The sequence below is a fragment of the Malus sylvestris genome, chromosome 7, assembly GCF_916048215.2.
Source record: "Malus sylvestris chromosome 7, drMalSylv7.2, whole genome shotgun sequence".
NCBI lineage: Eukaryota > Viridiplantae > Streptophyta > Magnoliopsida > Rosales > Rosaceae > Malus > Malus sylvestris.
This window is the reverse complement of record NC_062266.1, coordinates 5,380,560-5,407,473: the sequence shown is the minus strand read 5'-3', so window position 1 is coordinate 5,407,473 and position 26,914 is coordinate 5,380,560. Positions and strand designations below refer to the sequence as shown.

The 26,914-nt window shown below is 38.5% G+C and overlaps 3 protein-coding genes across 8 annotated transcripts; all 3 read right to left on the bottom strand.

The window, feature by feature from the left end:
* Positions 1–2,130: 2,130 nt before the first annotated feature.
* LOC126629069 (uncharacterized) lies at positions 2,131–4,182 on the bottom strand. The gene is made up of 2 exons (XM_050298960.1): positions 4,119–4,182; positions 2,131–3,596 (listed from the first exon to the last, which is right to left on the bottom strand). Exons 1-2 carry the CDS (start codon positions 4,180–4,182, stop codon positions 2,131–2,133), a joined length of 1,530 nt encoding a protein of 509 aa, XP_050154917.1.
* A 3,576-nt stretch (positions 4,183–7,758) lies between these two features.
* LOC126628018 (vesicle-associated membrane protein 727) lies at positions 7,759–19,016 on the bottom strand. 6 transcript variants are annotated; one of them, XM_050297595.1, is made up of 6 exons: positions 18,851–19,016; positions 18,201–18,446; positions 17,906–18,104; positions 17,701–17,821; positions 12,169–12,231; positions 7,759–8,014 (listed from the first exon to the last, which is right to left on the bottom strand). In XM_050297595.1, exons 2-6 carry the CDS (start codon positions 18,388–18,390, stop codon positions 7,871–7,873), a joined length of 717 nt encoding a protein of 238 aa, XP_050153552.1. In that variant the 5' UTR covers positions 18,391–18,446; positions 18,851–19,016; the 3' UTR covers positions 7,759–7,870. The 6 variants fall into 6 exon arrangements, with proteins under 6 accessions (XP_050153552.1, XP_050153553.1, XP_050153551.1 ...); XM_050297596.1 differs by lacking the exon at positions 12,169–12,231 and adding an exon at positions 8,126–8,188; XM_050297594.1 differs by lacking the exon at positions 12,169–12,231 and adding an exon at positions 16,213–16,275 and having other exon boundaries at positions 7,760–8,014.
* A 545-nt stretch (positions 19,017–19,561) lies between these two features.
* LOC126628020 (uncharacterized protein At2g38710-like) lies at positions 19,562–25,355 on the bottom strand. The gene is made up of 5 exons (XM_050297597.1): positions 25,056–25,355; positions 23,533–23,652; positions 22,258–22,372; positions 21,227–21,320; positions 19,562–19,997 (listed from the first exon to the last, which is right to left on the bottom strand). The coding sequence occupies exons 1-5, from the start codon at positions 25,157–25,159 to the stop codon at positions 19,792–19,794; spliced, it is 639 nt and encodes a 212-aa protein (XP_050153554.1). The 5' UTR covers positions 25,160–25,355; the 3' UTR covers positions 19,562–19,791.
* Between the last annotated feature and the right edge of the window lie 1,559 nt (positions 25,356–26,914).

Below are 26,914 nucleotides of genomic sequence, written 5' to 3'. Positions count from 1 at the left end.
CCCATGCAATCGAACAACCTTCCTAAAAAACAGTTTGGCTATGTTTGATGCATCAGCGGTTTTTCTGCAAGCAATGAAATGAGCCATCTTGGAGAACCTGTCAACCACCACAAAAACTAAATCCATTCCCCTTGGTGTTCGGGGTAGTCCAAGCACAAAATCCATAGCAATGTCCTCCCAAATATCGTTAGGAACAGGTAAAGGCATGTAAAGACCCGTATTTTGGACTTGCCCCTTTGAAACCTGACAAGTGTAACACTTCCTCACAATGGCTCCAACATCCCGTTTCAATTGTGGCCAAAAGTACCTTTCTTCCAAACTTGCTATCGTCTTGTCACGACCAAGATGACCGCTTAATCCTCCTCCATGCAAATCTCGAATAAGCTTTTCCCGCAAGGAAGAGATAGGAACACATAATTGGTTACCCTTGAACAGAAAACCTTCGTTGATAGAGTAATCTGCCATAGGTTCATGATTGATGCATTTCCTCCATATTTCCTGAAAATCATCATCGGTTGTATACAACTCCTTTAAGCACTCGAAACCCACAACTTCTTGGGAAAGAGTGATTAGCAATGATGCTCGTCTACTCAAGGCATCGGCAACACGGTTTTGAGCTCCAAATTTGTGCTTGATAACAAATGGAAATTTTTGCAAGAACGTTACCCATCTGATATGCATTTTATTAACATGCTTCTGATTGTTAATAAACTTCAAGGCTTGATGATCCGTGAATAACACAAATTCTTTCTGAATGAGATAGTGTTCCCATTGTTTTAAAGCTCGAATCACCGCATAAAACTCCTGATCATAAGTTCTCCATTTTTTACGGGCTTCACTTAGCTTTTCAGAGAAAAAAGCTATAGGTCTCTTCTCTTGGGAAAGGACAGCACCCACTCCCACTCCACTTGCATCACATTCGACTTCGAATACTTTCTCAAAATTTGGAAGAGCTAACACCGGAGCAGTACAAAGCTTCTCTTTGATCAAAACAAAGCTTTGTTCTTGTTCATCTCCCCAACGGAACTTGCCTTTCTTCAAACATTCTGTAATGGGTGCGGTGATGGTGCTGAAATGCCGCACAAATCTCCGATAAAAAGTAGCCAAGCCATGGAAACTCCTCACGTCGGAGACGGACTTCGGAGTTGGCCATTCTCGGATGGCCTTGGTCTTCTCATCATCCACTTGAATACCATTTTCACCAACCACAAATCCTAGAAATAGCAATTTACTTGTACAAAATATGCATTTCTTGAGATTCATATACAATTTATTTTCTTTCAAAACACCCAAAACGTGTCTCAAATGCATCATGTGTTCTTCTCTGGTCTTGCTATAGATTAAGATGTCATCAAAGTAAACCACAACAAAGAGACCAATGAAGGGACGAAGAACCTGATTCATAAGCCTCATGAAGGTACTCGGTGCATTAGACAATCCAAATGGCATCACTAGCCACTCGAACAGTCCATCCTTGCTCTTGAACGTCGTTTTCCACTCATCTCCAGGCCTGATTCGAATTTGATGGTAGCCACTGCGAAGGTCAATTTTTGAAAATAATTTCGAACCTTCAAGCACATCTAGCATGTCATCTAATCGAGGTATTGGAAATCTGTATTTGATGGTGATTCGGTTAATAGCTCGGCTGTCTACACACATACGCCATGCCTTTTTCTTTTCCTTGTCTTTCTTTGGAACCAATAGGGCAGGTACTGCACAAGGGCTCATACTTTCTCGGATAAACCCCTTTCGCAGCAAATCTTCAATTTGTTCCCTCAAAATCTCATTTTCTGCAGGGCTCATTCGATAATGGGGAAGATTTGGTAGGCTTGCTCCAGGTACCAAATTAATTTGATGTTGGATGTTCCTCATGGGAGGAAGCTCGTTAGGCAACTCGTCAGAAATGAGTTCATGAAATTCCTCCAATAATTGCTGCACTTCTGAAGAGATTTGTTCCTCTTCTTTGTTTTCTGTCAATAGTCCCTTCATCACGATCGGAAAGAAAAAATATGCTTCTTTTATGGCCCCTTCAATCTCCTTCTTATCACTAATTAGAGTGAGGAAACTAGTATTCTTTGCTTTTGGTACTTCAGAGGGCGAAACATGAGCCATCGCAATCTTCCGATTATTCTAAGTAAATAACACCACATTATCTCGACCCTTCAATGTCGAATCCACATCAAACTGCCACGGTCTCCCTAATAGTATATGACAAGCATCCATATCAATAACATCGCAAAATACTTCATCACAGTAATGCTTACCAATGGAAAGTGGGACACGACAAGTTTCTGTGACATAGACGGAAGGTCCTTTCTTCACCCATCCAAGTGAGTATGGGGTGACATGAGGCTCCGTTGGTAGCTGTAAACGCTCCACCACTTTCTTGGCCACAAAATTTTCACAACTTCCATTGTCTACAATCATTTCGCAAACTTTGCTGTTGATGGAGCAAAGAGAACGAAAAATGCAATGTCGTTGCCCATCCTCTTTTGGTGTTAAAAGAACTCGCTGCAACACCAAAGCGAGACGATCCATTCCTTCTTCAGTTGCGAATTCAACGCCTTCATAGTCATCATCACCCACTTCTTCTTGGTCCCCTTCAGCCTCCAACAAATTGGCTTGTCTCCGTTCAGGACAAACGTTAGATCGATGCCCGATTTTGTTGCAACGATAACAAATGTCTCCCATAGGCTTGGCGTACGGATTCTCTCTTGGAGGTTGGTTTCTATTCTGCCCCTTGTTAAAAGTTCTGCTACTCCCTTCATTTGCTGCTTGAGAAGAACAACTTGAAGGTTTCAATTCTCCCGAACTTTGTGGCACAGGTTTTCCTTTGTCGGTGGACGAGACGACAGGGTTTTCAAAATGCTCCGTCACGTTCCTCCGGAAAGAGGTTTGTCGCCTTTCTTTCTCTATTATCTCCGCCTTCAAGGCCATGTTAATGGCCTCTTGCAAACTCCACAGATTTTGCAGCCCAATCTTTTCTTGAATTGAGGGTTTCAATCCATTCACGAACCTTGCAACCCTTTGATTTTCTGTCTCCATCAAATTGTTTCGCTTCGCAAGTCTCATGAAATCATCCGTATAATCAGTCACGTTTCTGTTGCCTTGGACGCAGCTGATGTACATACGATACAAAAGTTGTTCATAATCCGCAGGTAAGAAACGATCCATCAAGAGTTGCTTCATTTTTCTCCAAGTGCGGATTCGATTCTTTCCTTGCCTCTGCCGAGTATTTTGTAATTGATCCCACCAAACAGCGGCAGTTGCTTTGAGACGGAAGGCCACCATCTTCACCATCTTTGTCTCGGGAACCTCCATGACATCAAAGAATCTTTCTACTTCAACTAGCCAATCCAGGAAATCTTCGATTTTAAGGTTTCCTGCAAAAGTTGGAATGTCGGCCTTAATCCGAAAGTCATCAAAGTTGTTGCGGTTTTGATGGTTTGGATTGTTAGCTGCATGTGGTTCCACATCTTCTTCTTCGGACTCCGATTCGCTGTCTTGAACACGGAGCCTAGGAACTCGTAGATTATTGACTCCAACAGCTCTATGATTATTTGGACCAATGGCTTGGACCAAAATCTCACGAAGTTCTCCAATTTGAGTAGTCAAGTTTGTAATCTATTCAGCTAGAGCATCCAAGTCTGCTCGAGTGATAGGGGCAGGTTCACGATCACGATCACCCATGGATAGATAGGATAATCAACGATGCCAAGACGAGAGAAACTCGCTCTGGTACCAATTGACGCAGCACGAAGCAATGAAAGGGTTACCAGCGTAATCCCTTGTAGAACAAAGTTTACTGGAGTCCACCAGTTGATAGAAATCCCAAAGGATAATTTGATTAATTGATAAAAAGATGTCCAAATGATTACAAAGCCATGGCTTAAATAAGCCTTTTACAACCTCTTGGAAAACTCAAAAGACTTAGGAAATTAAAATGAAAATAACTGACATATAATAAAGCCCTTGAAACCCCAAAAGACTCCATTTATTAGTAGGCTGCTGTCTTGATGACTTTCTGCAAAAGATGGCTCAAGCCACTTTTGTGGGAGAATTATTTTAACACGTTTCTGCGAAAAGTGGCTCAAGCCACTTTTATGGGAAATTAATACCCCTTTTATGATTGCGCCCTTTTGTCTTCAGACGTTCCATCTCCTCCTCGATCCATTCCGCCATTTGTTCTACATCAAATATGCGAACACGCGGTAAAAATACAGCTACTTATTTTCTTTCTACAGAAGCACCAATGGAAAGAAAGCCTCCCATTAAATTTGGTTTATAACATTAATGTACTGAAAAGTAGTGATATTTAAAACAGAAAATCACAAAAGGAAATTCCACCCAAGCTGATTATTTTTCCTCACCCCACCAATGTCTACATTCTCTTTTACATCCTCATGTAACGGGAAAGAGGAGAATTAGTTTTATGCACAATATGTTCCAAATAATTCCTAGCCTTCCTTATGATCAAAACGATTGGAAGATAAAAATAATTGGAAGATAAAAACTATTTTTGGGTTAAAACCTAAATTTTCTGAGCTAAAATTTAGGTTTTAATCTCAACCACTGGAGTTGGTCTATGGCGAAATATTGTCGCACATTAATTACCCTCAGAAAAATGATCCAATAAATTAAGTCAAGTACTAGGGCGCCTATCAGGTCTAACTAATTCTATGACAAGGGGCTGTAACTTATGCTAACCATGCACCATTCCTCTAGAAGAACAATGGTCATCATTTATAAGATCATTCTGCAACAATTTAATGACACTGCAGTATAGAAGGGGCCATATTCATTACTACCAAACCAACGAGTCACCATAGTATAGGTTTCAAGATGCCTCGGTTTATCTTTCATTAGAGAAAAAGCAAAGGCGACATAGTTTTTAACTTTTCTTAGCAACATAATATAAGCTTTCAAATCGTATGCTCTTTCGAAGCTTGCAGGGGTTTGTTGCAAGTGCTATTTTCCTTGCGTATGCATGTATGATATGAAAGAAATACAATTGTCTAATTCAGTCTAATTTGAGGCACCAAATGAGCTTTCTGAGTTCTGAGTTAGAACAGACATGACAGTTGAATTATTTCGTCCTTCTTATCAACCAGACGGGTCTGCTAAGTTCTTAGTTAAACCGTGTGCGGCGGTTCGATTATTTCGTTTATAAGTCTTTCTATACTAATCAGGCAAGCCTTCTGAGTTATGAGTTAAATCAGGCACGACAATTGGATTATTTTGTCTATTTCGTTTTCTATTTCATTCTAAATCATGTGGATTATTCTTCAATTTAATATTAGATGTCGTATGAGTCATCTGAATTAGCTATGGCATGACAGTGGGACGACTTCACCTATTTCGTCTTATTATGGGATTCAATTCCAATTATCTCCTTTCTTGGTTTGATTCCAACTTTTGATGGGAAGTTTTGTAATCTCATCTTTAAGATTTGGAGGATTCCTCTTCCTGCCTCTTGGGGAATTTTAACATTTGAGCTTATCCGTACAACAGTTGAGACATCAATTCATCTCTCTCTGTTGGATCTGTTTTCAAGCCATGTTTGTCCCTTTTATTCCACAAGCATCTTTATCAATGCTGGGATTTATTGACAATTCAGCAAGTGCACTTATTGCAATTGGGGTTGAAGAGTCGTAAATTTCATTATTTACCCTACTCAAAGAAAGTGAGTCAAGGGTAGTTCTGATGTGTACTTAGATTGGATTGGATAACTAACAAGGTTCAGAATGGAAATTAATCACATAATATAGAAAGACGAAATAGATAAAATAATTTAACCGTCTCGTCCAGTCTAACTCAGAACTCAGAAGCTATGTTTGTCTCTTTTTGAGGGAGGACTGTCTTAGGTTTTTCTGGTATGATTTAGAGAAAAAGATTTAAAACGAGTTGATGAAATTTGTGGTCTGCCCCGTTGTTCTGATACAACTATTTGTTGTGGGGGAGGGGGGGGAAGCCTATGTCTTGTTGATGGAGATCCTGTAATTGTTGGGATGGAGCTGCAGGTGAAAAGGTTCCTGGTTCTGGCTGTTGAAGAAACATAAGATGGTCAGAATTATGGAGGAAAGTCGTTAATTGGCGCGACAAGGGTGAATTTGGTGGTAACAGTACATAGTTTGTTAGTTTGCATACGTGTTTTCAAAGCATAACATTACAACTCTTACTCGTTGGTGTTCTTGTGTAGGAATTATAGCCCTGTAATTTGTATTTTATAACCTCCGTAGTACACAAAAATCCCAGAAGGATTAAGGGAATATTGATAAATTTCAAATGTTGATCGATTGTCTTGAATTTGTGTAAAGGTTAAACAGAGATCATCTCAGTAAAAAAAGTTCAATTTTCATACTAATGATGGATTGTTTGATCTTGAATTATTTACAACTTTTGGCTCCCCTTTCTCTCCTAATATTTTGCATATCTGTTTAGCGCTGATGGCTGTCGAGTTGCTTGGGGCCTTTTTACGGTCTCTCTATAGCTTGGGATAAGGGGTTCCGTCATGTTCTTGTGGACATGATTTTGCTGTTGTTCATCTTGTTCTTATAGAGAATTGCTGTTGTACCCCAATGGAAGCTTTATTTTTGCCTTGCAAAACTCTATTACACAGGGATTGGGTCTGTCTCTAGATTAGGGAGTTACTGTTTCTGAGACTCCTCCTTGTTCTTAGAGATCACGATTTGATACAAATTTCTAAGCCGAGAGATGTTGTCGTGTAGTTTTTCGCTTTGTTTAGCCATTAAATTTGATATGTTATGTTTGGCAATACATACTCCAAATATTCTCCGGAGAGTTGAGTTGTGTGCTTCTTTGTTTGAGTTATTTGCTAGATATTTAGGTTGGTAACCTCAAGGGCTGAGATGACCCAATGACCTAAGGTAACCCAGAAGCAAGGGAAGGAAGATGAACAAGGCAATGTGGCAAAAATAAAAAGTTAGGACGATAGGCAAAAGTGGTTGTAGGATGGGGAGTCGAGCCGGGCAGCACGCTAGGTAAAGGCATCATCATCTGCGGGATCTGGGCAGCCGGACAGCTGTTGTACCCCTTCACGCCCCGGCCTAAAGCTCGTTGTTGGTTTGCTACCCACCTTTAGAGGGTGGGGTGCCCTACTAACCCGAGTAGCATAGGGCGTGCTTAATGCAACCTCACACCCCATACGATGGTTTGTGAACAGATTTCAAACACTATTACCCACCCGGGTCGAGCTCCACTTTCATCAACCACCTTAATGCCCTGCTTAGTTTCAAGCCCACGCTACTAGGCTCGGCAATATAACTGTGTGTTGTAACATCTTATAAACTGCTGTGTCAGTAATAGTATTGTTCGATGTGGGATTTGAGCAAGAGCAAAGAGGTAGGTGTATTTCCCCCGTTCAACGTGTTTCTTTTATTCAAGCGGCATGCCTCTTAGTCAATAAGAGATCAAATAATGCTTTGTACACACATTCACGACCAATGTGATCACTGCATCCCCAATTCCGTTGCTTCTGGTTGTCTTTGTTCTCCAATGTCACTTTAGCTTGGTTACTCAACTACTGGTCTCTCGTCATGCCTTGACGCACGTGAAGCTAAAGATCTTCTTACTGAACATGTTTTATTTCCACTGCTTCGGGTTTCTTTCCCCGACGACGCTTTCGTTGAAATGTTAAAAGAAAAGGTTAATAAGAGAACTACTATGTCCTCAAAATTAACTGATTAAATAAAACCAGCGGGTAATAGAGGTTAATTACATCGCAGATGAATTGTCAAGTGTCGAGTATTAAATTCTGCAAAAGTTTACGTATACAGGAACAATTAACATTTTGTACACCAAGTGAAGAACAGATGCCTAATAATTGCCGATTTCGTGTTTGCTTAGCACCTTAGCATTTGAAACCTCCGCAGGCGATAAGCCATATTATGATGATCAGGATAAGGACTCCACCTCCAATCATTAGCTTCATTTGGAGACTCTGCAGCCACATCTTACGTCGCAATTGCCTGCCTTGCCTCTGGAAGCTGTCAGCCTGTATTCAATACAAACATCCCAAGTAGCACGTCAACTACAAATGCCTAGTGAACTCAAACCGGTATTAAATTATAAGACCAGACCAGTTAAGTGAAGTGATGGCATGTACCTGGAACTGCAGATTTTCTGTTTTATCAACCAAAAGCTCAATTCTCTCACCGCGATCCAAAACCTGCCACCAAGAGATGGGATTGATTCAATCAACTCACAACGAACCACTCATGGGTTGGATGACTCGCAAATATGCGAACACGCGGTAAAAATACAGCTACTTATTTTCTTTCTACAGAAGCACCAATGGAAAGAAAGCCTCCCATTAAATTTGGTTTATAACATTAATGTACTGAAAAGTAGTGATATTTAAAACAGAAAATCACAAAAGGAAATTCCACCCAAGCTGATTATTTTTCCCCACCCCACCAATGTCTACATTCTCTTTTACATCCTCATGTAACGGGAAAGAGGAGAATTAGTTTTACGCACAATATGTTCCAAATAATTCCTAGCCTTCCTTATGATCAAAACCATTGGAAGATAAAAACTATTTTTGGGTTAAAACCTAAATTTTCTGAGCTAAAATTTAGGTTTTAATCCCAACCACTGGAGTTGGTCTATATGGCGAAATATTGTCGCACATTATTACCCTCAGAAAAATGATCCAATAAATTAAGTCAAGTACTAGGGCGCCTATCAGGTCTAACTAATTCTATGACAAGGGGCTGTAACTTATGCTAACCATGCACCATTCCTCTAGAAGAACAATGGTCATCATTTATAAGATCATTCTGCAACAATTTAATGACACTGCAGTATAGAAGGGGCCATATTCATTACTACCAAACCAACGAGTCACCATAGTATAGGTTTCAAGATGCCTCGGTTTATCTTTCATTAGAGAAAAAGCAAAGGCGACATAGTTTTTAACTTTTCTTTGCAACATAATATAAGCTTTCAAATCGTATGCTCTTTCGAAGCTTGCAGGGGTTTGTTGCAAGTGCTATTTTCCTTGCGTATGCATGTATGATATGAAAGAAATACAATTGTCTAATTCAGTCTAATTTGAGGCACCAAATGAGCTTTCTGAGTTCTGAGTTAGACCAGACATGACAGTTGAATTATTTCGTCCTTCTTATCAACCAGACGGGTCTGCTAAGTTCTTAGTTAGACCGTGTGCGGCGGTTCGATTATTTCGTTTATAAGTCTTTCTATACTAATCAGGCAAGCCTTCTGAGTTATGAGTTAAATCAGGCATGACAATTGGATTATTTTGTCTATTTCGTTTTCTATTTCATTCTAAATCTTGTGGATTATTCTTCAATTTAATATGAGATGTCGTATGAGTCATCTGAATTAGCTATGGCATGACAGTGGGACGACTTCACCTATTTCGTCTTATTATGGGATTCAATTCCAATTATCTCATTTCTTGGTTTGATTCCAACTTTTGATGGGAAGTTTTGTAATCTCATCTTTAAGATTTGGAGGATTCCTCTTCCTGCCTCTTGGGGAATTTTAACATTTGAGCTTATCCGTACAACAGTTGAGACATCAATTCATCTCTCTCTGTTGGATCTGTTTTCAAGCCATGTTTGTCCCTTTTATTCCACAACCATCTTTATCAATGCTGGGATTTATTGACAATTCAGCAAGTGCACTTATTGCAATTGGGGTTGAAGAGTCGTAAATTTCATTATTTACCCTACTCAAAGAAAGTGAGTCAAGGGTAGTTCTGATGTGTACTTAGATTGGATTGGATAACTAACAAGGTTCAGAATGGAAATTAATCACATAATATAGAAAGACGAAATAGATAAAATAATTTAACCGTCTCGTCCAGTCTAACTCAGAACTCAGAAGCTATGTTTGTCTCTTTTTGAGGGAGGACTGTCTTAGGTTTTTCTGGTATGATATAGAGAAAAAGATTTAAAACGAGTTGATGAAATTTGTGGTCTGCCCCGTTGTTCTGATACAACTATTTGTTGTGGGGGAGGGGGGGGAAGCCTATGTCTTGTTGATGGAGATCCTGTAATTGTTGGGATGGAGCTGCAGGTGAAAAGGTTCCTGGTTCTGGCTGTTGAAGAAACATAAGATGGTCAGAATTATGGAGGAAAGTCGTTAATTGGCGCGACAAGGGTGAATTTGGTGGTAACAGTACATAGTTTGTTAGTTTGCATACGTGTTTTCAAAGCATAACATTACAACTCTTACTCGTTGGTGTTCTTGTGTAGGAATTATAGCCCTGTAATTTGTATTTTATAACCTCCGTAGTACACAAAAATCCCAGAAGGATTAAGGGAATATCGATAAATTTCAAATGTTGATCGATTGTCTTGAATTTGTGTAAAGGTTAAACAGAGATCATCTCAGTAAAAAAATTCAAATTTCATACTAATGATGGATTGTTTGATCTTGAATTATTTACAACTTTTGGCTCCCCTTTCTCTCCTAATATTTTGCATATCTGTTTAGCGCTGGTGGCTGTCGAGTTGCTTGGGGCCTTTTTACGGTCTCTCTATAGCTTGGGATAAGGGGTTCCGTCATGTTCTTGTGGACATGATTTTGCTGTTGTTCAGCTTGTTCTTGTAGAGAATTGCTGTTGTACCCCAATGGAAGCTTTATTTTTGGCTTGCAAGACTCTATTACACAGGGATTGGGTCTGTCTCTAGATTAGGGAGTTACTGTTTCTGAGACTCCTCCTTGTTCTTAGAGATCACGATTTGATACAAATTTCTAAGCCGAGAGATGTTGTCGTGTAGTTTTTCGCTTTGTTTAGCCATTAAATTTGATATGTTATGTTTGGCAATACATACTCCAAATATTCTCCGGAGAGTTGAGTTGTGTGCTTCTTTGTTTGAGTTATTTGCTAGATATTTAGGTTGGCAACCTCAAGGGCTGAGATGACCCAATGACCTAAGGTAACCCAGAAGCAAGGGAAGGAAGATGAACAAGGCAATGTGGCAAAAATAAAAAGTTAGGACGATAGGCAAAAGTGGTTGTAGGATGGGGAGTCGAGCCGGGCAGCACGCTAGGTAAAGGCATCATCATCTGCGGGATCTGGGCAGCAGGACAGCTGTTGTACCCCTTCACGCCCCGGCCTAAAGCTCGTTGTTGGTTTGCTACCCACCTTTAGAGGGTGGGGTGCCCTACTAACCCGAGTAGCATAGGGCGTGCTTAATGCAACCTCACACCCCATATGATGGTTTGTGAACAGATTTCAAACACTTTTACCCACCTGGGTCGGGCTCCACTTCCATCAACCACCTTAATACCCTGCTTAGTTTCAAGCCCACGCTACTAGGCTCGGCAATATAATTGTGTGTTGTAACATCTTATAAACTGCCGTGTCAGTAATAGTATTGTTCGATGTGGGATTTGAGTAAGAGCCTAGAGGTAGGTCTATTCCCCCGTTCAACGTGATTCTTTTATTCAAGCCGCATGCCACTTAGTCAATAAGAGGACAAATAATGCTTTGTACACACATTCACGACCAATGTGATCACTACATCCCCAATTCCGTTGCTTCTGGTTGTCTTTGTTCTCCAATGTCACTTTAGCTTGGTTACTCAACTACTGGTCTCTCGTCATGCCTTGACGCACGTGAAGCTAAAGATCTTCTTACTGAACATGTTTTATTTCCACTGCTTCGGGTTTCTTTCCCCGACGACGCTTTCGTTGAAATGTTAAAAGAAAAGGTTAAGAAGAGAACTACTATGTCCTCAAAATTAACTGATTAAACAAAACCAGCGGGTAATAGAGGTTAATTACATAGCAGACGAATTGTCGAGTGTTGAGTATTAAATTCTGCAAAAGTTTACGTATACAGGAACAATTAACATTTTGTACACCAAGTGAAGAACAGATGCCTAATAATTGCCGATTCCGTGTTTGCTTAGCACCTTAGCATTTGAAACCTCCGCAGGCGATAAGCCATATTATGATGATCAGGATAAGGACTCCACCTCCAATCATTAGCTTCATTTGGAGACTCTGCAGCCACATCTTACGTCGCAATTGCCTGCCTTGCCTCTGGAAGCTGTCAGCCTGTATTCAATACAAACATCCCAAGTAGCACGTCAACTACAAATGCCTAGTGAACTCAAACCGGTATTAAATTATAAGACCAGACCAGTTAAGTGAAGTGATGGCATGTACCTGGAACTGCAGATTTTCTGTTTTATCAACCAAAAGCTCAATTCTCTCACCGCGATCCAAAACCTGCCACCAAGAGATGGGATTGATTCAATCAACTCACAACGAACCACTCATGGGTTGGATGACTCGCAAATATGCGAACACGCGGTAAAAATACAGCTACTTATTTTCTTTCTACAGAAGCACCAATGGAAAGAAAGCCTCCCATTAAATTTGGTTTATAACATTAATGTACTGAAAAGTAGTGATATTTAAAACAGAAAATCACAAAAGGAAATTCCACCCAAGCTGATTATTTTTCCCCACCCCACCAATGTCTACATTCTCTTTTACATCCTCATGTAACGGGAAAGAGGAGAATTAGTTTTACGCACAATATGTTCCAAATAATTCCTAGCCTTCCTTATGATCAAAACCATTGGAAGATAAAAACTATTTTTGGGTTAAAACCTAAATTTTCTGAGCTAAAATTTAGGTTTTAATCCCAACCACTGGAGTTGGTCTATATGGCGAAATATTGTCGCACATTATTACCCTCAGAAAAATGATCCAATAAATTAAGTCAAGTACTAGGGCGCCTATCAGGTCTAACTAATTCTATGACAAGGGGCTGTAACTTATGCTAACCATGCACCATTCCTCTAGAAGAACAATGGTCATCATTTATAAGATCATTCTGCAACAATTTAATGACACTGCAGTATAGAAGGGGCCATATTCATTACTACCAAACCAACGAGTCACCATAGTATAGGTTTCAAGATGCCTCGGTTTATCTTTCATTAGAGAAAAAGCAAAGGCGACATAGTTTTTAACTTTTCTTAGCAACATAATATAAGCTTTCAAATCGTATGCTCTTTCGAAGCTTGCAGGGGTTTGTTGCAAGTGCTATTTTCCTTGTGTATGCATGTATGATATGAAAGAAATACAATTGTCTAATTCAGTCTAATTTGAGGCACCAAATGAGCTTTCTGAGTTCTGAGTTAGACTAGACATGACAGTTGAATTATTTCGTCCTTCTTATCAACCAGACGGGTCTATTAAGTTCTTAGTTAGACCGTGTGCGGCGGTTCGATTATTTCGTTTATAAGTCTTTCTATACTAATCAGGCAAGCCTTCTGAGTTATGAGTTAAATCAGGCACGACAATTGGATTATTTTGTCAAATTCGTTTTCTATTTCATTCTAAATCATGTGGATTATTCTTCAATTTAATATGAGATGTCGTATGAGTCATCTAAATTAGCTATGGCATGACAGTGGGACGACTTCACCTATTTCGTCTTATTATGGGATTCAATTCCAATTATCTCATTTCTTGGTTTGATTCCAACTTTTGATGGGAAGTTTTGTAATCTCATCTTTAAGATTTGGAGGATTCCTCTTCCTGCCTCTTGGGGAATTTTAACATTTGAGCTTATCCGTACAACAGTTGAGACATCAATTCATCTCTCTCTGTTGGATCTGTTTTCAAGCCATGTTTGTCCCTTTTATTCCACAACCATCTTTATCAATGCTGGGATTTATTGACAATTCAGCAAGTGCACTTATTGCAATTGGGGTTGAAGAGTCGTAAATTTCATTATTTACCCTACTCAAAGAAAGTGAGTCAAGGGTAGTTCTGATGTGTACTTAGATTGGATTGGATAACTAACAAGGTTCAGAATGGAAATTAATCACATAATATAGAAAGACGAAATAGATAAAATAATTTAACCGTCTCGTCCAGTCTAACTCAGAACTCAGAAGCTATGTTTGTCTCTTTTTGAGGGAGGACTGTCTTAGGTTTTTCTGGTATGATATAGAGAAAAAGATTTAAAACGAGTTGATGAAATTTGTGGTCTGCCCCGTTGTTCTGATACAACTATTTGTTGTGGGGGAAGGGGGGGGAAGCCTATGTCTTGTTGATGGAGATCCTGTAATTGTTGGGATGGAGCTGCAGGTGAAAAGGTTCCTGGTTCTGGCTGTTGAAGAAACATAAGATGGTCAGAATTATGGAGGAAAGTCGTTAATTGGCGCGACAAGGGTGAATTTGGTGGTAACAGTACATAGTTTGTTAGTTTGCATACGTGTTTTCAAAGCATAACATTACAACTCTTACTCGTTGGTGTTCTTGTGTAGGAATTATAGCCCTGTAATTTGTATTTTATAACCTCCGTAGTACACAAAAATCCCAGAAGGATTAAGGGAATATCGATAAATTTCAAATGTTGATCGATTGTCTTGAATTTGTGTAAAGGTTAAACAGAGATCATCTCAGTAAAAAAATTCAAATTTCATACTAATGATGGATTGTTTGATCTTGAATTATTTACAACTTTTGGCTCCCCTTTCTCTCCTAATATTTTGCATATCTGTTTAGCGCTGATGGCTGTCGAGTTGCTTGGGGCCTTTTTACGGTCTCTCTATAGCTTGGGATAAGGGGTTCCGTCATGTTCTTGTGGACATGATTTTGCTGTTGTTCAGCTTGTTCTTGTAGAGAATTGCTGTTGTACCCCAATGGAAGCTTTATTTTTGGCTTGCAAGACTCTATTACACAGGGATTGGGTCTGTCTCTAGATTAGGGAGTTACTGTTTCTGAGACTCCTCCTTGTTCTTAGAGATCACGATTTGATACAAATTTCTAAGCCGAGAGATGTTGTCGTGTAGTTTTTCGCTTTGTTTAGCCATTAAATTTGATATGTTATGTTTGGCAATACATACTCCAAATATTCTCCGGAGAGTTGAGTTGTGTGCTTCTTTGTTTGAGTTATTTGCTAGATATTTGGGTTGGCAACCTCAAGGGCTGAGATGACCCAATGACCTAAGGTAACCCAGAAGCAAGGGAAGGAAGATGAACAAGGCAATGTGGCAAAAATAAAAAGTTAGGACGATAGGCAAAAGTGGTTGTAGGATGGGGAGTCGAGCCGGGCAGCACGCTAGGTAAAGGCATCATCATCTGCGGGATCTGGGCAGCCGGACAGCTGTTGTACCCCTTCACGCCCCGGCCTAAAGCTCGTTGTTGGTTTGCTACCCACCTTTAGAGGGTGGGGTGCCCTACTAACCCGAGTAGCATAGGGCGTGCTTAATGCAACCTCACACCCCATATGATGGTTTGTGAACAGATTTCAAACACTTTTACCCACCTGGGTCGGGCTCCACTTCCATCAACCACCTTAATACACTGCTTAGTTTCAAGCCCACGCTACTAGGCTCGGCAATATAATTGTGTGTTGTAACATCTTATAAACTGCCGTGTCAGTAATAGTATTGTTCGATGTGGGATTTGAGTAACAGCCTAGAGGTAGGTCTATTCCCCCGTTCAACGTGATTCTTTTATTCAAGCCGCATGCCACTTAGTCAATAAGAGGACAAATAATGCTTTGTACACACATTCACGACCAATGTGATCACTACATCCCCAATTCCGTTGCTTCTGGTTGTCTTTGTTCTCCAATGTCACTTTAGCTTGGTTACTCAACTACTGGTCTCTCGTCATGCCTTGACGCACGTGAAGCTAAAGATCTTCTTACTGAACATGTTTTATTTCCACTGCTTCGGGTTTCTTTCCCCGACGACGCTTTCGTTGAAATGTTAAAAGAAAAGGTTAAGAAGAGAACTACTATGTCCTCAAAATTAACTGATTAAACAAAACCAGCGGGTAATAGAGGTTAATTACATAGCAGACGAATTGTCGAGTGTCGAGTATTAAATTCTGCAAAAGTTTACGTATACAGGAACAATTAACATTTTGTACACCAAGTGAAGAACAGATGCCTAATAATTGCCGATTCCGTGTTTGCTTAGCACCTTAGCATTTGAAACCTCCGCAGGCGATAAGCCATATTATGATGATCAGGATAAGGACTCCACCTCCAATCATTAGCTTCATTTGGAGACTCTGCAGCCACATCTTACGTCGCAATTGCCTGCCTTGCCTCTGGAAGCTGTCAGCCTGTATTCAATACAAACATCCCAAGTAGCACGTCAACTACAAATGCCTAGTGAGCTCAAACCGGTTTTAAATTATAAGACCAGACCAGTTAAGTGAAGTGATGGCATGTACCTGGAACTGCAGATTTTCTGTTTTATCAACCAAAAGCTCAATTCTCTCACCGCGATCCAAAACCTGCCACCAAGAGATGGGATTGATTCAATCAACTCACAACGAACCACTCATGGGTTGGATGACTCGCAAATATACGAACACGTGGTAAAAATACAGCTAATTATTTTCTTTCTATAGAATCACCAATGGAAAGAAACCCTCCCATTAAATTTGGTTTATAACATTAATGTACTGAAAAGTAGTGATATTTAAAACAGAAAATCACATAAGGAAATTCTACCCAAGCTGATTATTTTTCCCCACCCCACCAATGTCTACATTCTCTTTTACATCCTCATTTAACGGGAATGAGGAGAATTAGTTTTACGCACAATATGTTCCAAATAATTCCTAGTCTTCCTTATGATCAAAACCATTGGAAGATAAAAATCATTGGAAGATAAAAACTATTTTTGGGTTAAAACCTAAATTTTCTGAGCTAAAATTTAGGTTTTAACCCCAACCACTGGAGTTGGTCTATATGGCGAAATATTGTCACACATTAATTACCCTCAGAAAAATGATCCAATAAATTAAGTCAAGTACTAGGGCGCCTATCAGGTCTAACTAATTCTACGACAAGGGGCTGTAACTTATGCTAACCATGCACCATTCCTCTAGAAGAACAATGGTCATCACTTATAAGATCATTCTGCAACAATTTAATGACACTGCAGTATAGAAGGGGCCATATTCATTACTACCAAACCAACGAGTCACCATAGTAAAGGTTTCAAGATGCCTCGGTTTATCTTTCATTAGAGAAAATGCAAAGGCGACATAGTTTTGAACTTTTGTTAGAACTCTTTAGGGAGAATATAAAAATCGAAATATGACTAATGTCAAAGATAATGTGGGACACACTTCTAATCTCTACTAAGACATTAGGCCTATAGCACAACTTTGATCTGGCAAAAGACCCAGATGAACATGGGGAGATAAACTGCAAAAGTATAAATAGAAGATTTGAGCCATGACCTACAAAAAGGGCCGGACTGAAATAAGAGTTAAAGCAATAAATAATAAACCAAATAAGCAAACCCATTGAGAATGCAGACAGCGTTAAGATCTACAGATCAGCACTCTTTTCCATGAGAAGTTGCCCCTATGAGGAATAGAATTCTTGCACATGACATGTATATATTTGTCCTTGTGCACAGGAATGAAGAAACAACACATAGCAACATAATATAAGCTTTCAAATATGAGTTGCCAAAGTTGCCACAACTTGTAGAGATACGTAGTGTCTATAGCAGTTCAGCTCCCTCCAGTACCACCCCCAAATACCGTAACCAAAAAAATAATAACATTAAGCCACAATATCATTCTTTTGAAAATCCAGGATGTAAAAAGCTCATAGTCTCAAGTGAAGAAGCCAGCATACATAAGCATAAAATAACCATATGCTAAAAAAGTTCCATAGCCAATAGTTATATAATCTTTTACCTTCTCAATATTGTCCATCATCACACCCTTCACCTCCGTGATTTGGGCCTTCAATTTGGAAAGCTTACTTATTTCTTCTGGATGCTCCATGCAATATTGCATGTGCTCCTTAAGCCTTGGCCTGTCAAAGAAAAACCCAATATTTACTGTCCATACTAAATTGCATAGAAGATTAATATTTAAACACCAAAAGGCAAATACACACCCAAATTCTCTGTCAAGATTGTAAGCGATGCTAAATCGATCTTCAAATAAGTCATCCTCTTCATCATCATCATCAAGAGGATGCGGCCCTGCATTCTTAATATCTGCAGCATACCGCTGCTTGAAATCCTCTTTCACTCGTTCAAGGAACACAAAAGGCACACTCCTTCCGGCCGATTCATCAGCAACAACAAGAAACACTGCAAACCCATTTAGCAGTTTAAATTATACATTCTGCAACTAGTATCTAAAACAAGCATAATTGCGATTCTCGGAACTTAAAAAAGAATGCGTACCGAATCCACTGTCAAGTAGGAAGTTAAAAGTGTAGCCATCGCACGAGTAGGTGTACTTGCTGCTGCTGGAAGGTAGCTTCTGCAAGCATTGAACAGCAATGGTACTAAAGTTTCCGGTGAAGGTCGTGTGTTCTGCTAAAACAACACTTCCTTTTGCAACAAAGCTATATATTAATCCTCTGTGACTCATATCTGGATTATCAATTCAAACGCGCGAACACCCCGCGAAAGAAATATCACCAGTACCTAAATGCAGCAGTAAACGTAGAGAAATTACACACAGTATCAAATCCCCAAACCCAAAATCCAAAATACAGGATTACAATTAGCTTATCATATTCAGGAAACCCGCCACCGCCAAGTAAATTTCTAAAATTCGAGTGCGAGTATTCACATATTTGAGTCAATAATAATGCTAACTTCAATTAGACGGGTTTTCGATGTGCTTGAAACCCCACCACCGTCACTTAACCAACCATAACCTCTCAATTTTCTCGGCAACCAAACAGAGAAAAAGAAAAGGGTATAAGAATTAGACAAATTAAAGGTCGGGGATTGCAAAATCTTATTTGAAAATCTTAAAAAACAAAATGAAATTACATCTTGATCTGCAAATAACACCGAGAGATAGGGAAGGAGGAGGAACATACTTGTCAGATCAATCCGAGAGAGAGAAGAGAGATGACTCCGTCGGGAAGTTGGGGAAATCCGAAGTCAGTAAGGCGACGTGGTCCAGGTCGTTGCTTGCTTGTTTAGATTGGTTTTATTGGTTTTTTGGTAAATAAATGATGTAATTGTGACTGACATTTCCAGGTCTGGCTTGCATTGGATTACTCAACTAGATCATGACGTCTTTTCCCGCAAAGGAATAAACTGTCATTCCATTTTCACCCCTTAAATTATCTGTCTGTTTCAGATTGATCCTCTTAATAAGAACTCAACCTACAAACAAGATAGACATTTATCGATTTTACCCCTCCCCGAACTTTAATTTTAGTCTATTAATCTCTTGAACTTTTATAATGAGCCAATTTTCTCTTAAACTTTAATTTTAAACCGATTACCTCCTAAACTTTTATATTTGGCTTTTTTTTTTTTTATGTTTTGCTAGTCACACTCTTCTATCTCAATAAATAAATGTTGAAACTTGAAATTAAAGAGAACTAGATTTGTTAAAATGAAGTGTGGGGTTAGGAGTATGAACGAGGACTTATATGGCACGGGTAAACAGTAGATCGCCATGCCAATGAAATGAAGACGTGTATGTTTTAGTCCACACGTCCTTATCTTATTGGCATTGGAGACGGTGTACATGTGCCATGTAAGTTTTTCTCAAGGCGTAGAGTCTAAAGGACATAAAATTACACATGCAATACGTACTAGTTTCAAGGAAATTGAGTCACAAGTTTTTACAAGTACAACATAGCATTCAGGAGAAGCTGAGCTCAAAAGTGTTTGATTTCCTTCTTCAAAAATCGAACGAATCTGAAGAATGATAACGAAGGTCACAATTATTGGAGTCTGCAATGGAACAACAAACAAGTACAACCCTCCAACCCCAAATGCTTTCTTTCAGAATGTTCATATTTGGTTAGCGACTGCCAGATATAGCGCCAACAAGAGACGGAGCTCTGCCTCTGGTTTCCTTGATGTAGGAAACATAGTCGTTGTGGTCCATGGTGCATAATGAGCTCTGGTAGCGGGTCAATCGTATGCTCTTCCGAAGCGGCTCAGTGATGCTGCCATTATATCCAGATTTCCGCATCAATGAGTCAATTGCTTCTGTTTTTGTCCAACCTGAAACCAAACCAAATCAGACCAGACTAAGAACCAAAACATTAACCAAACACAAATTCGCGCAGAAATCCCAGCTTAATGGTGATTTACAGCCCACACATCGCATTGCGTGCCTTAATTTTCATTAGAAACCTAGCTGCAATTGGATCCTTATTCCAAACTAAAGTAAGGAACTGTTTGCAAAGCATATTTTCAAATATAATATCACCTGACTTCTGTTCAATAGATGAGCAACAACAGAAATCATAAAGCATACATTAAAACCTGGGAATAGGTAACCCTGTGTCAACTAAATTTACAACTCAATCTACTGCGTCAAAACCTTGTCCATAAAAGATAGGGTCGTTTTAGTTTTGGTAAAAAAGACTTGGTTTATAAAACTATGTCGTTTTAGTTGAGTTAAAATTATGTCGTTTTTCTTTTTAGACATAGCAGACGTAGAAGAATTGTTTAAGGTTATTTTGGGCTACAATGTTGTTGAAACCTTTGAACAGTAACAGTCACAAAACTATATTATTCACAAACCTAATAATGACTGCATGAAATCCATACAACTGTGACTGAGTCGTAGTAACAGCTTACCTCAGTTGTTTTTCATCGAACCAGTTTAAGGCTTAGTTTTTCAACTTAGTTTCTAGACTTTAAAGCTCAAAGAACTCAAACCCAAATCCTATGCCCTAAATCCTTGTCTATCTTAAACTTCAACGAGACTCAAGCAGTGACACGAATGTGTGGCTGCAGTGAAGTTACAACACAGTTCTAGATGAAGGAACCATCTATATGAACCCATTTGAACGGTAACTTTGAAAGCCATACCACTCACCTTCTTCGTCATTTCCCAACTCTTCCCCTCCCCACCTTTAGCTTGCCATGGTATGCCATGGAAAGTAGTCGGTGTCTGTATCAGGGGCACCAAAATGGACTCTTATGCCCCTTTGAGGGGCCCATCACAGGCAACTGTCTTAGGGCCAGGGCAGCAGTATTCTTTTGTCTAATTTAAAATAAATAAAAGGATGTGGAAAAAAAAATAATCATGAGATATAATTGTAATTTTATTAATAAAATAGAAGAACCGAGCAAAGAAATGAGTTTATTAAAAGATCACATTTGTAATTCTATTTCCATTTCAAAGGTCAGCGTTGAAGTTGTACCTCCAGAATTTTCAAAGATACTACTTTAACTTATTTTTGCTCATAAATTTCAAGTAAATAATGAGTGGGGAGAATTACCTTCATGAGCAGCAACCTCAGGCAAGTATGTGGCACTGCGCCTTGTATTATAGTCAGGATCAGTAAATTCAATAATTATACCATGTTTCCCAATCTGCAATATTTATTAATCATGATAAGAGAGAAAACAAAACTTTAGTATCTATCAATGTTTTAAAAGGCGAAGGCATAGGTAAGATGTTTCACGGATAGCCCTGCCTACGCGAAAGCCTTGAGGCCTCACAAAACCTACATTTTTTAATATATACAATATATATAATTATATAGATATGTATATATAATATTTTGGTGGGATACAGAGTCTTAAAGGAGAAAAACAAGGATAACATAACGTTTATTTAAGTAAAGAATAATATAATGTTACCAAAAAAAAGAATGTTTTTTTTTTCCTGCTGACCAATCACCTTTTTTAAGGAAAGAATATATAACATTACAAGATGCTTTCATAGAAATGTCTTATTTTCAATATTTTGAGATCAATAAAATATTATTAGAAACAAAAAGTCCAACCGAAAGGAATATGGTGGGGTAACAAATCTCATTAAAAGTAGTTCAGTTTAAAAAGAAAAAAGAAAAAAGAAACTATAAAAAACACGAAAAATCAGCAAACATAAACCACTCGCAATGACGCCGTCTTCTTCATCTTCTTCAGAGTACAGCTGGCTCTGCAACTAAAAAATTTTTAGATTTCAACTAAAAATTTTTCAGATTTCAGCAACTTAAAAAAAAAAGAAAAAAAAAAGACGCCCAGTCGAACGCCTCAGACACGCCTCAACCACGTCTAGGCAAGTTTAAGCCTGCTCCAACTGGGCAGAGGCATTTTCATGGTTTCATCCGAAGCTGCCGAGGCACGTCTTATGGCGCGTTTTTTTTAAACATTGGTATCTCTATTCATTAATCTAAAAACAAGAGTATATTACAAACATAATTTAAGTAACGAAACCAACTATGTAGCATGCAAAATAGCTGATTAAGCCAAAACATTAAAGATCCTTACAAATATCCCAGCAGCGGAAGAACTTGAAACATACCTCCCAATCAAGGTAGTGACTAGCAGTTTCATAATCAGTCAGAATGGAAACTGTGCATTCCAACTGAGGTATTTCCTTTGCTTGTATTGGGGAAAACCTCCGGTCCTTCAAAGCACTGCAGAAAATTACAAACAGGAAGAAATCATTATATGTTGCACCAAAAAACAAAAGATCATAAAGAATAGAAAACCCCACATCAGCAGAGGAAAATAAAGTGCATTATGCAAATGCAGTTGGATGTCTCATGTATTCGGTGGTTTTTGCACAAGCCCTGTCCTAGCTCAAGCAATAAGCGTTGTTCCAAGGTATATGGCAGATCCAGGAAAGCAACACTGTAGCATAGTTCCATGGTGATAAAATGTGACAGCCAAAGTGCTATTTTCTAAGTCAAGAATCAAGTATTTCATTGAAGATCAAAGCATATTGATTCGTTATCACTGGAGTAGGGACTGGGTAGAGTTAAAGAAAATTAAGGTTCCAAAGGTTCATACAGCGGAGAATGCTTGTGAAACATCAAAAAACATGATGTGACCAATACCAGGAAGATCAAGAATGTGGATCCTACCAAGAAATGCAGTACAAGATTCAACCTTGTGACATCACCCAACAAGATTGCATACATTACCTAATCTCTTTTAACAATCAAGTGTATTATTTAGTGCAACGTATAAATCCTAATCTTAATTTAATTCCAGCAAAAAAAAAAAAAAAAAACCACGCACTATTTGAGCAAGGCTATAATCATCATAACACACACAAATTAGAAGGAATTTAGATGATAGCTAACTAAAGGGAATTTAGAAGCATAATTATAAGGGAGGTAATTGGTAACTAAATCCTCTAAAGGCTGAGGTAGCAACCTTGAGCACCCTTTTGGTGTGGGCTTCGCCAATTTCAACTCAATTTCTAGCCCATCTCCTTTGCAGTTCTTCAATCACTAGACACATACATGTGCTTTCCCACACACAACCACTCATAGGATCATCATAATACTGAACAATATGCTCTTCCACGAACAAATTATGATTTCAGAGTTCTGACACATGGTTCATGATTTAAAAAAACAAATGAAAGTTTCCCTAAAACATAAAAGGAAAACCCAAACAAGCATGCCCAAAAAATACACATGCACATGTACGTAGATCACATATGTATAGGCTGCCAAACACATCTCAAATAACACAGGAAAGAAAACATGCAGAGATAGTACTCTATGTACATGTAGGACCACGTATGATACAGTCAAGATGAAAAGTACAAAAGCTGTCATAATACCTGGTTAGAGCGTAATCCCTGAATCCATTAATCAAGCCCCGAGGTTCTAGTGTTCCTATGCATCCACGCAAACGAGGTTCACCACCATTCACCACTTTCTTCCAAGTAACGAACAATGGACTGAGACCCAAGCATCGTTAATGTCAGATGAGAACATCGAAAGAATCAATGTCCTGCTTTATAAGACATGAAGCAATCCATACTCTTACAATTGATATGCAAGTCTACAAGTTAAGTTCCCAACTTCACCCACACATTCCCAACCACACACACACACACACACACACACACATATAGATTCTATTAGCAGAAGAAAACATGAAACTAATATTACTGGCTATTTATAACTCATAACCCCAACGACAAAGGGTAATATGAAAAGCACATGCCACGTAATTGGAGTCAATGCAATATTTAAACTAAAAGCAAATAAATCTCACACCAAGTATTGGTAAAAGAAACTGCAAGATATATAGCCTAGTTGGTACATACACCACTCTTCTAAAGAGAAGGTGTCAAGTTCAAAACTTCCAGTCCCTAAATGTCATAACTGGTATAAGAAAATTATTAGATCTATCTATCCTTTGTCTGGCCCAAGAAAATACATAAAAGAACAAGGGAAAAAATAGGTCATTTAACATTTGTTGCTATACTTTTTCCTCCACCGTTGGATTAAGATCGAACAGTAAGCGACTGCAATTTCCTTGAACCATGGGTCTAGGAGACTAATAGTCACAAACACAACACAAACTGAAACCGTGCTCTTGCTTTTGCAAATGACTGCACTTTGCTATAAAAATAACAACACTGCAAAAATAGGAACAATTCACTCAACAAGTTCATTCTCATAGACAATCAAAAAGCCAATGCTATAAGCTAAGCCAGCACACCGAGCAGGCTCCAATAAAGGGCCTCCACAGCTCTACCTCCTCCTGCATATTGAAGCGAATTACCTAATCCAAATGGGCTTCAATCAAGTATCGAACTAATCATCCATCCTATCCCCTCTTAGGAAAACATGGGACCAATCCACGCAGCCTTCCAACACCACTCATAATTTACTGACCGACGAAAATGAATGTTGTTTTGAATGCCAATACAGATAAGCTGTACTGTACATGGCTGAGCTAATGTACTTTGGGAAAATTCAGCAATGGCATGAGAAAATCATCTTGATCTAAGCAAAGCCACTGAGACTGGTTCAATCAGTACACATAAATTAATTTTTTTTATATATATATTTGTAGTTCATAGTAGAAGAAAAATAAAACAGAATTATCATGGCAACAGATTATTCTAGAAAACTATCTATGCAATAAATAAATAAATGAAGCCACCCCACTAAATGCAATATCAAGAATCTGCAGCACAAGTAAAACCATGGCAACAGATTATTCTAGAAAAATTAAATATAATAAAATTGAAAAGAAATTGTGTACCTGCGTGCGTTTGAGTGAGATTGTATTATGTATATGTGTGTGTGTGTGTGTGTGTAGAGGGAGAGAGAGAGAGAGAGAGAGTACTGCTGGCCGTCGTCGAAGGCTGGAGGAGCAGGTTGTTCGATGCTGTAGTGAGCGAGGAGAGTATCGAAGCAGTAAGCCACCATGTCCTTGTCCGCCGACACCATTTTTGTTAATTATGTAATCGGTATGAATGATCGGTTAGTTCGTATTTAATTTGACCCTTGAAATTAGGGTTTTTGGGAAAGGAAGAATGGAAGTATAAAAACCAAACTTGTTTGGTCCCAGAAGAACCAGCAAGAAGCCAGAAATAATTGAAGGAGAGAAGAAAGCAGGAAAAAGAAAAAGTAGAAATATTTCTTTTCTTTGCTCGACCATCCACCATCCTCAAGTAACCGAAAAGAAAAAATTAAAAATTATTTCTCTTGTACTATAACGTGGGATTGAACTTCATCTACAGTTAATTTAACAAAATCTATTGTTTGACATTTACGGTAAATTAAGTAGGCTTGGTTTGGTACCAATGAATTTTGATTAGAACTCATATTGGGTTGGGTTAAGAGGACGTCTTGGATATGGTAAACCAAACCAAACCAAACTCAATAAATGATCGGATTGGGTTTGAGCATCCTTTTTTTATTATATCTTGACGAATAGAGTTTAAAATTGAAGCTAATTTTCACACGTCATTTGAAGCCTCTCACGTACTCTTGTTTGATTTATTCAGCCGAGTTTAAAAATTATCTTAAAAGTTAGCATTTTACTTTTTGTTGGCTAGAAATCTAATGGACGGAATACAAAATATCCAACTTGGTTGGAGAATGTAAACAAAAATGTCAATTTACATCTTTTCTTACATTAGGAGATGGACCTGGTTAGAATGAAATCACAAATTTACATATTTCCATTAAAGTAGAACTCATATTTACAGCTTCCCAAAAACGTAAATAAAATGTAAACGTAACTTTTACATCCCCATTTAAGATGCCCTTGAAGGATTGCTTCTATCATGCCGGATGCTAAGAATTTCCTTACGAATCTTTGCACACTTTTAATGTATTTTTCGAGAAGCAAATACAATTGCGGAACATGAATTGGCTTCACTAGGAAACCATGAATCAAATACTTTTACTTTATGTTTGGATGAAGAAATTTAAAATTACTATGGAATTTTAAAATGACGGAAATTGAAATGACAGGATTTTATTTTCTAGAATTTGTGAATTTTGTTGTTTGATTAACCTAAAAAAACAATAGAATTGAAAACGGAATTTGTTAATTTTAAACTCTCAATCATAGGAATTGAGAAATGACACCTATTTACATGGAATTTAAACTTAGGAATTGGAGGCCCCAAATTCCAAGTTTTTTTTTCACTCGGAAATTCTAAATTTCTATGTTATCAATCCAAACAAGGGAATTTGTGCATGTCAATTCATAAATTCTGACTTTTATCCAAATTCCAAGTTTATTTCCCTCATCCAAACATAGTGTTAATCTGGTTTGGTAATTTTCCTTCCTACGAAGATTTGAAAAGTATACATTTCAAGAGGTTGCATGTGTTCCCGTTTTGAAAAATTATTGGCTTATCAAATTATCTATTGAGTCATGAAAAAGATTCAACAAAAGACAAACAAATCCACTCTCTGTTTTACATCATGCAATACGTGGAGTAACTCCCGAACCATGAAAAAGTGTGCTCCATAGAAGGACGAGGCCAGTTCTCCTAGACCCAATGGTCCAAGAATATTATGATCACCGACGGTTCAATCTTAATCCAAGGTGGAGAAAAAGTACAACAACAAAGTTAAAATGTCCATGTGTCGGTCAATTAAGACCGAACAGTAAGTGACCACAATTTCCTTCTACCATGGAGTCTAAGAGAACAAGACTGGTAATAGGACATTCTTACCATATGAATC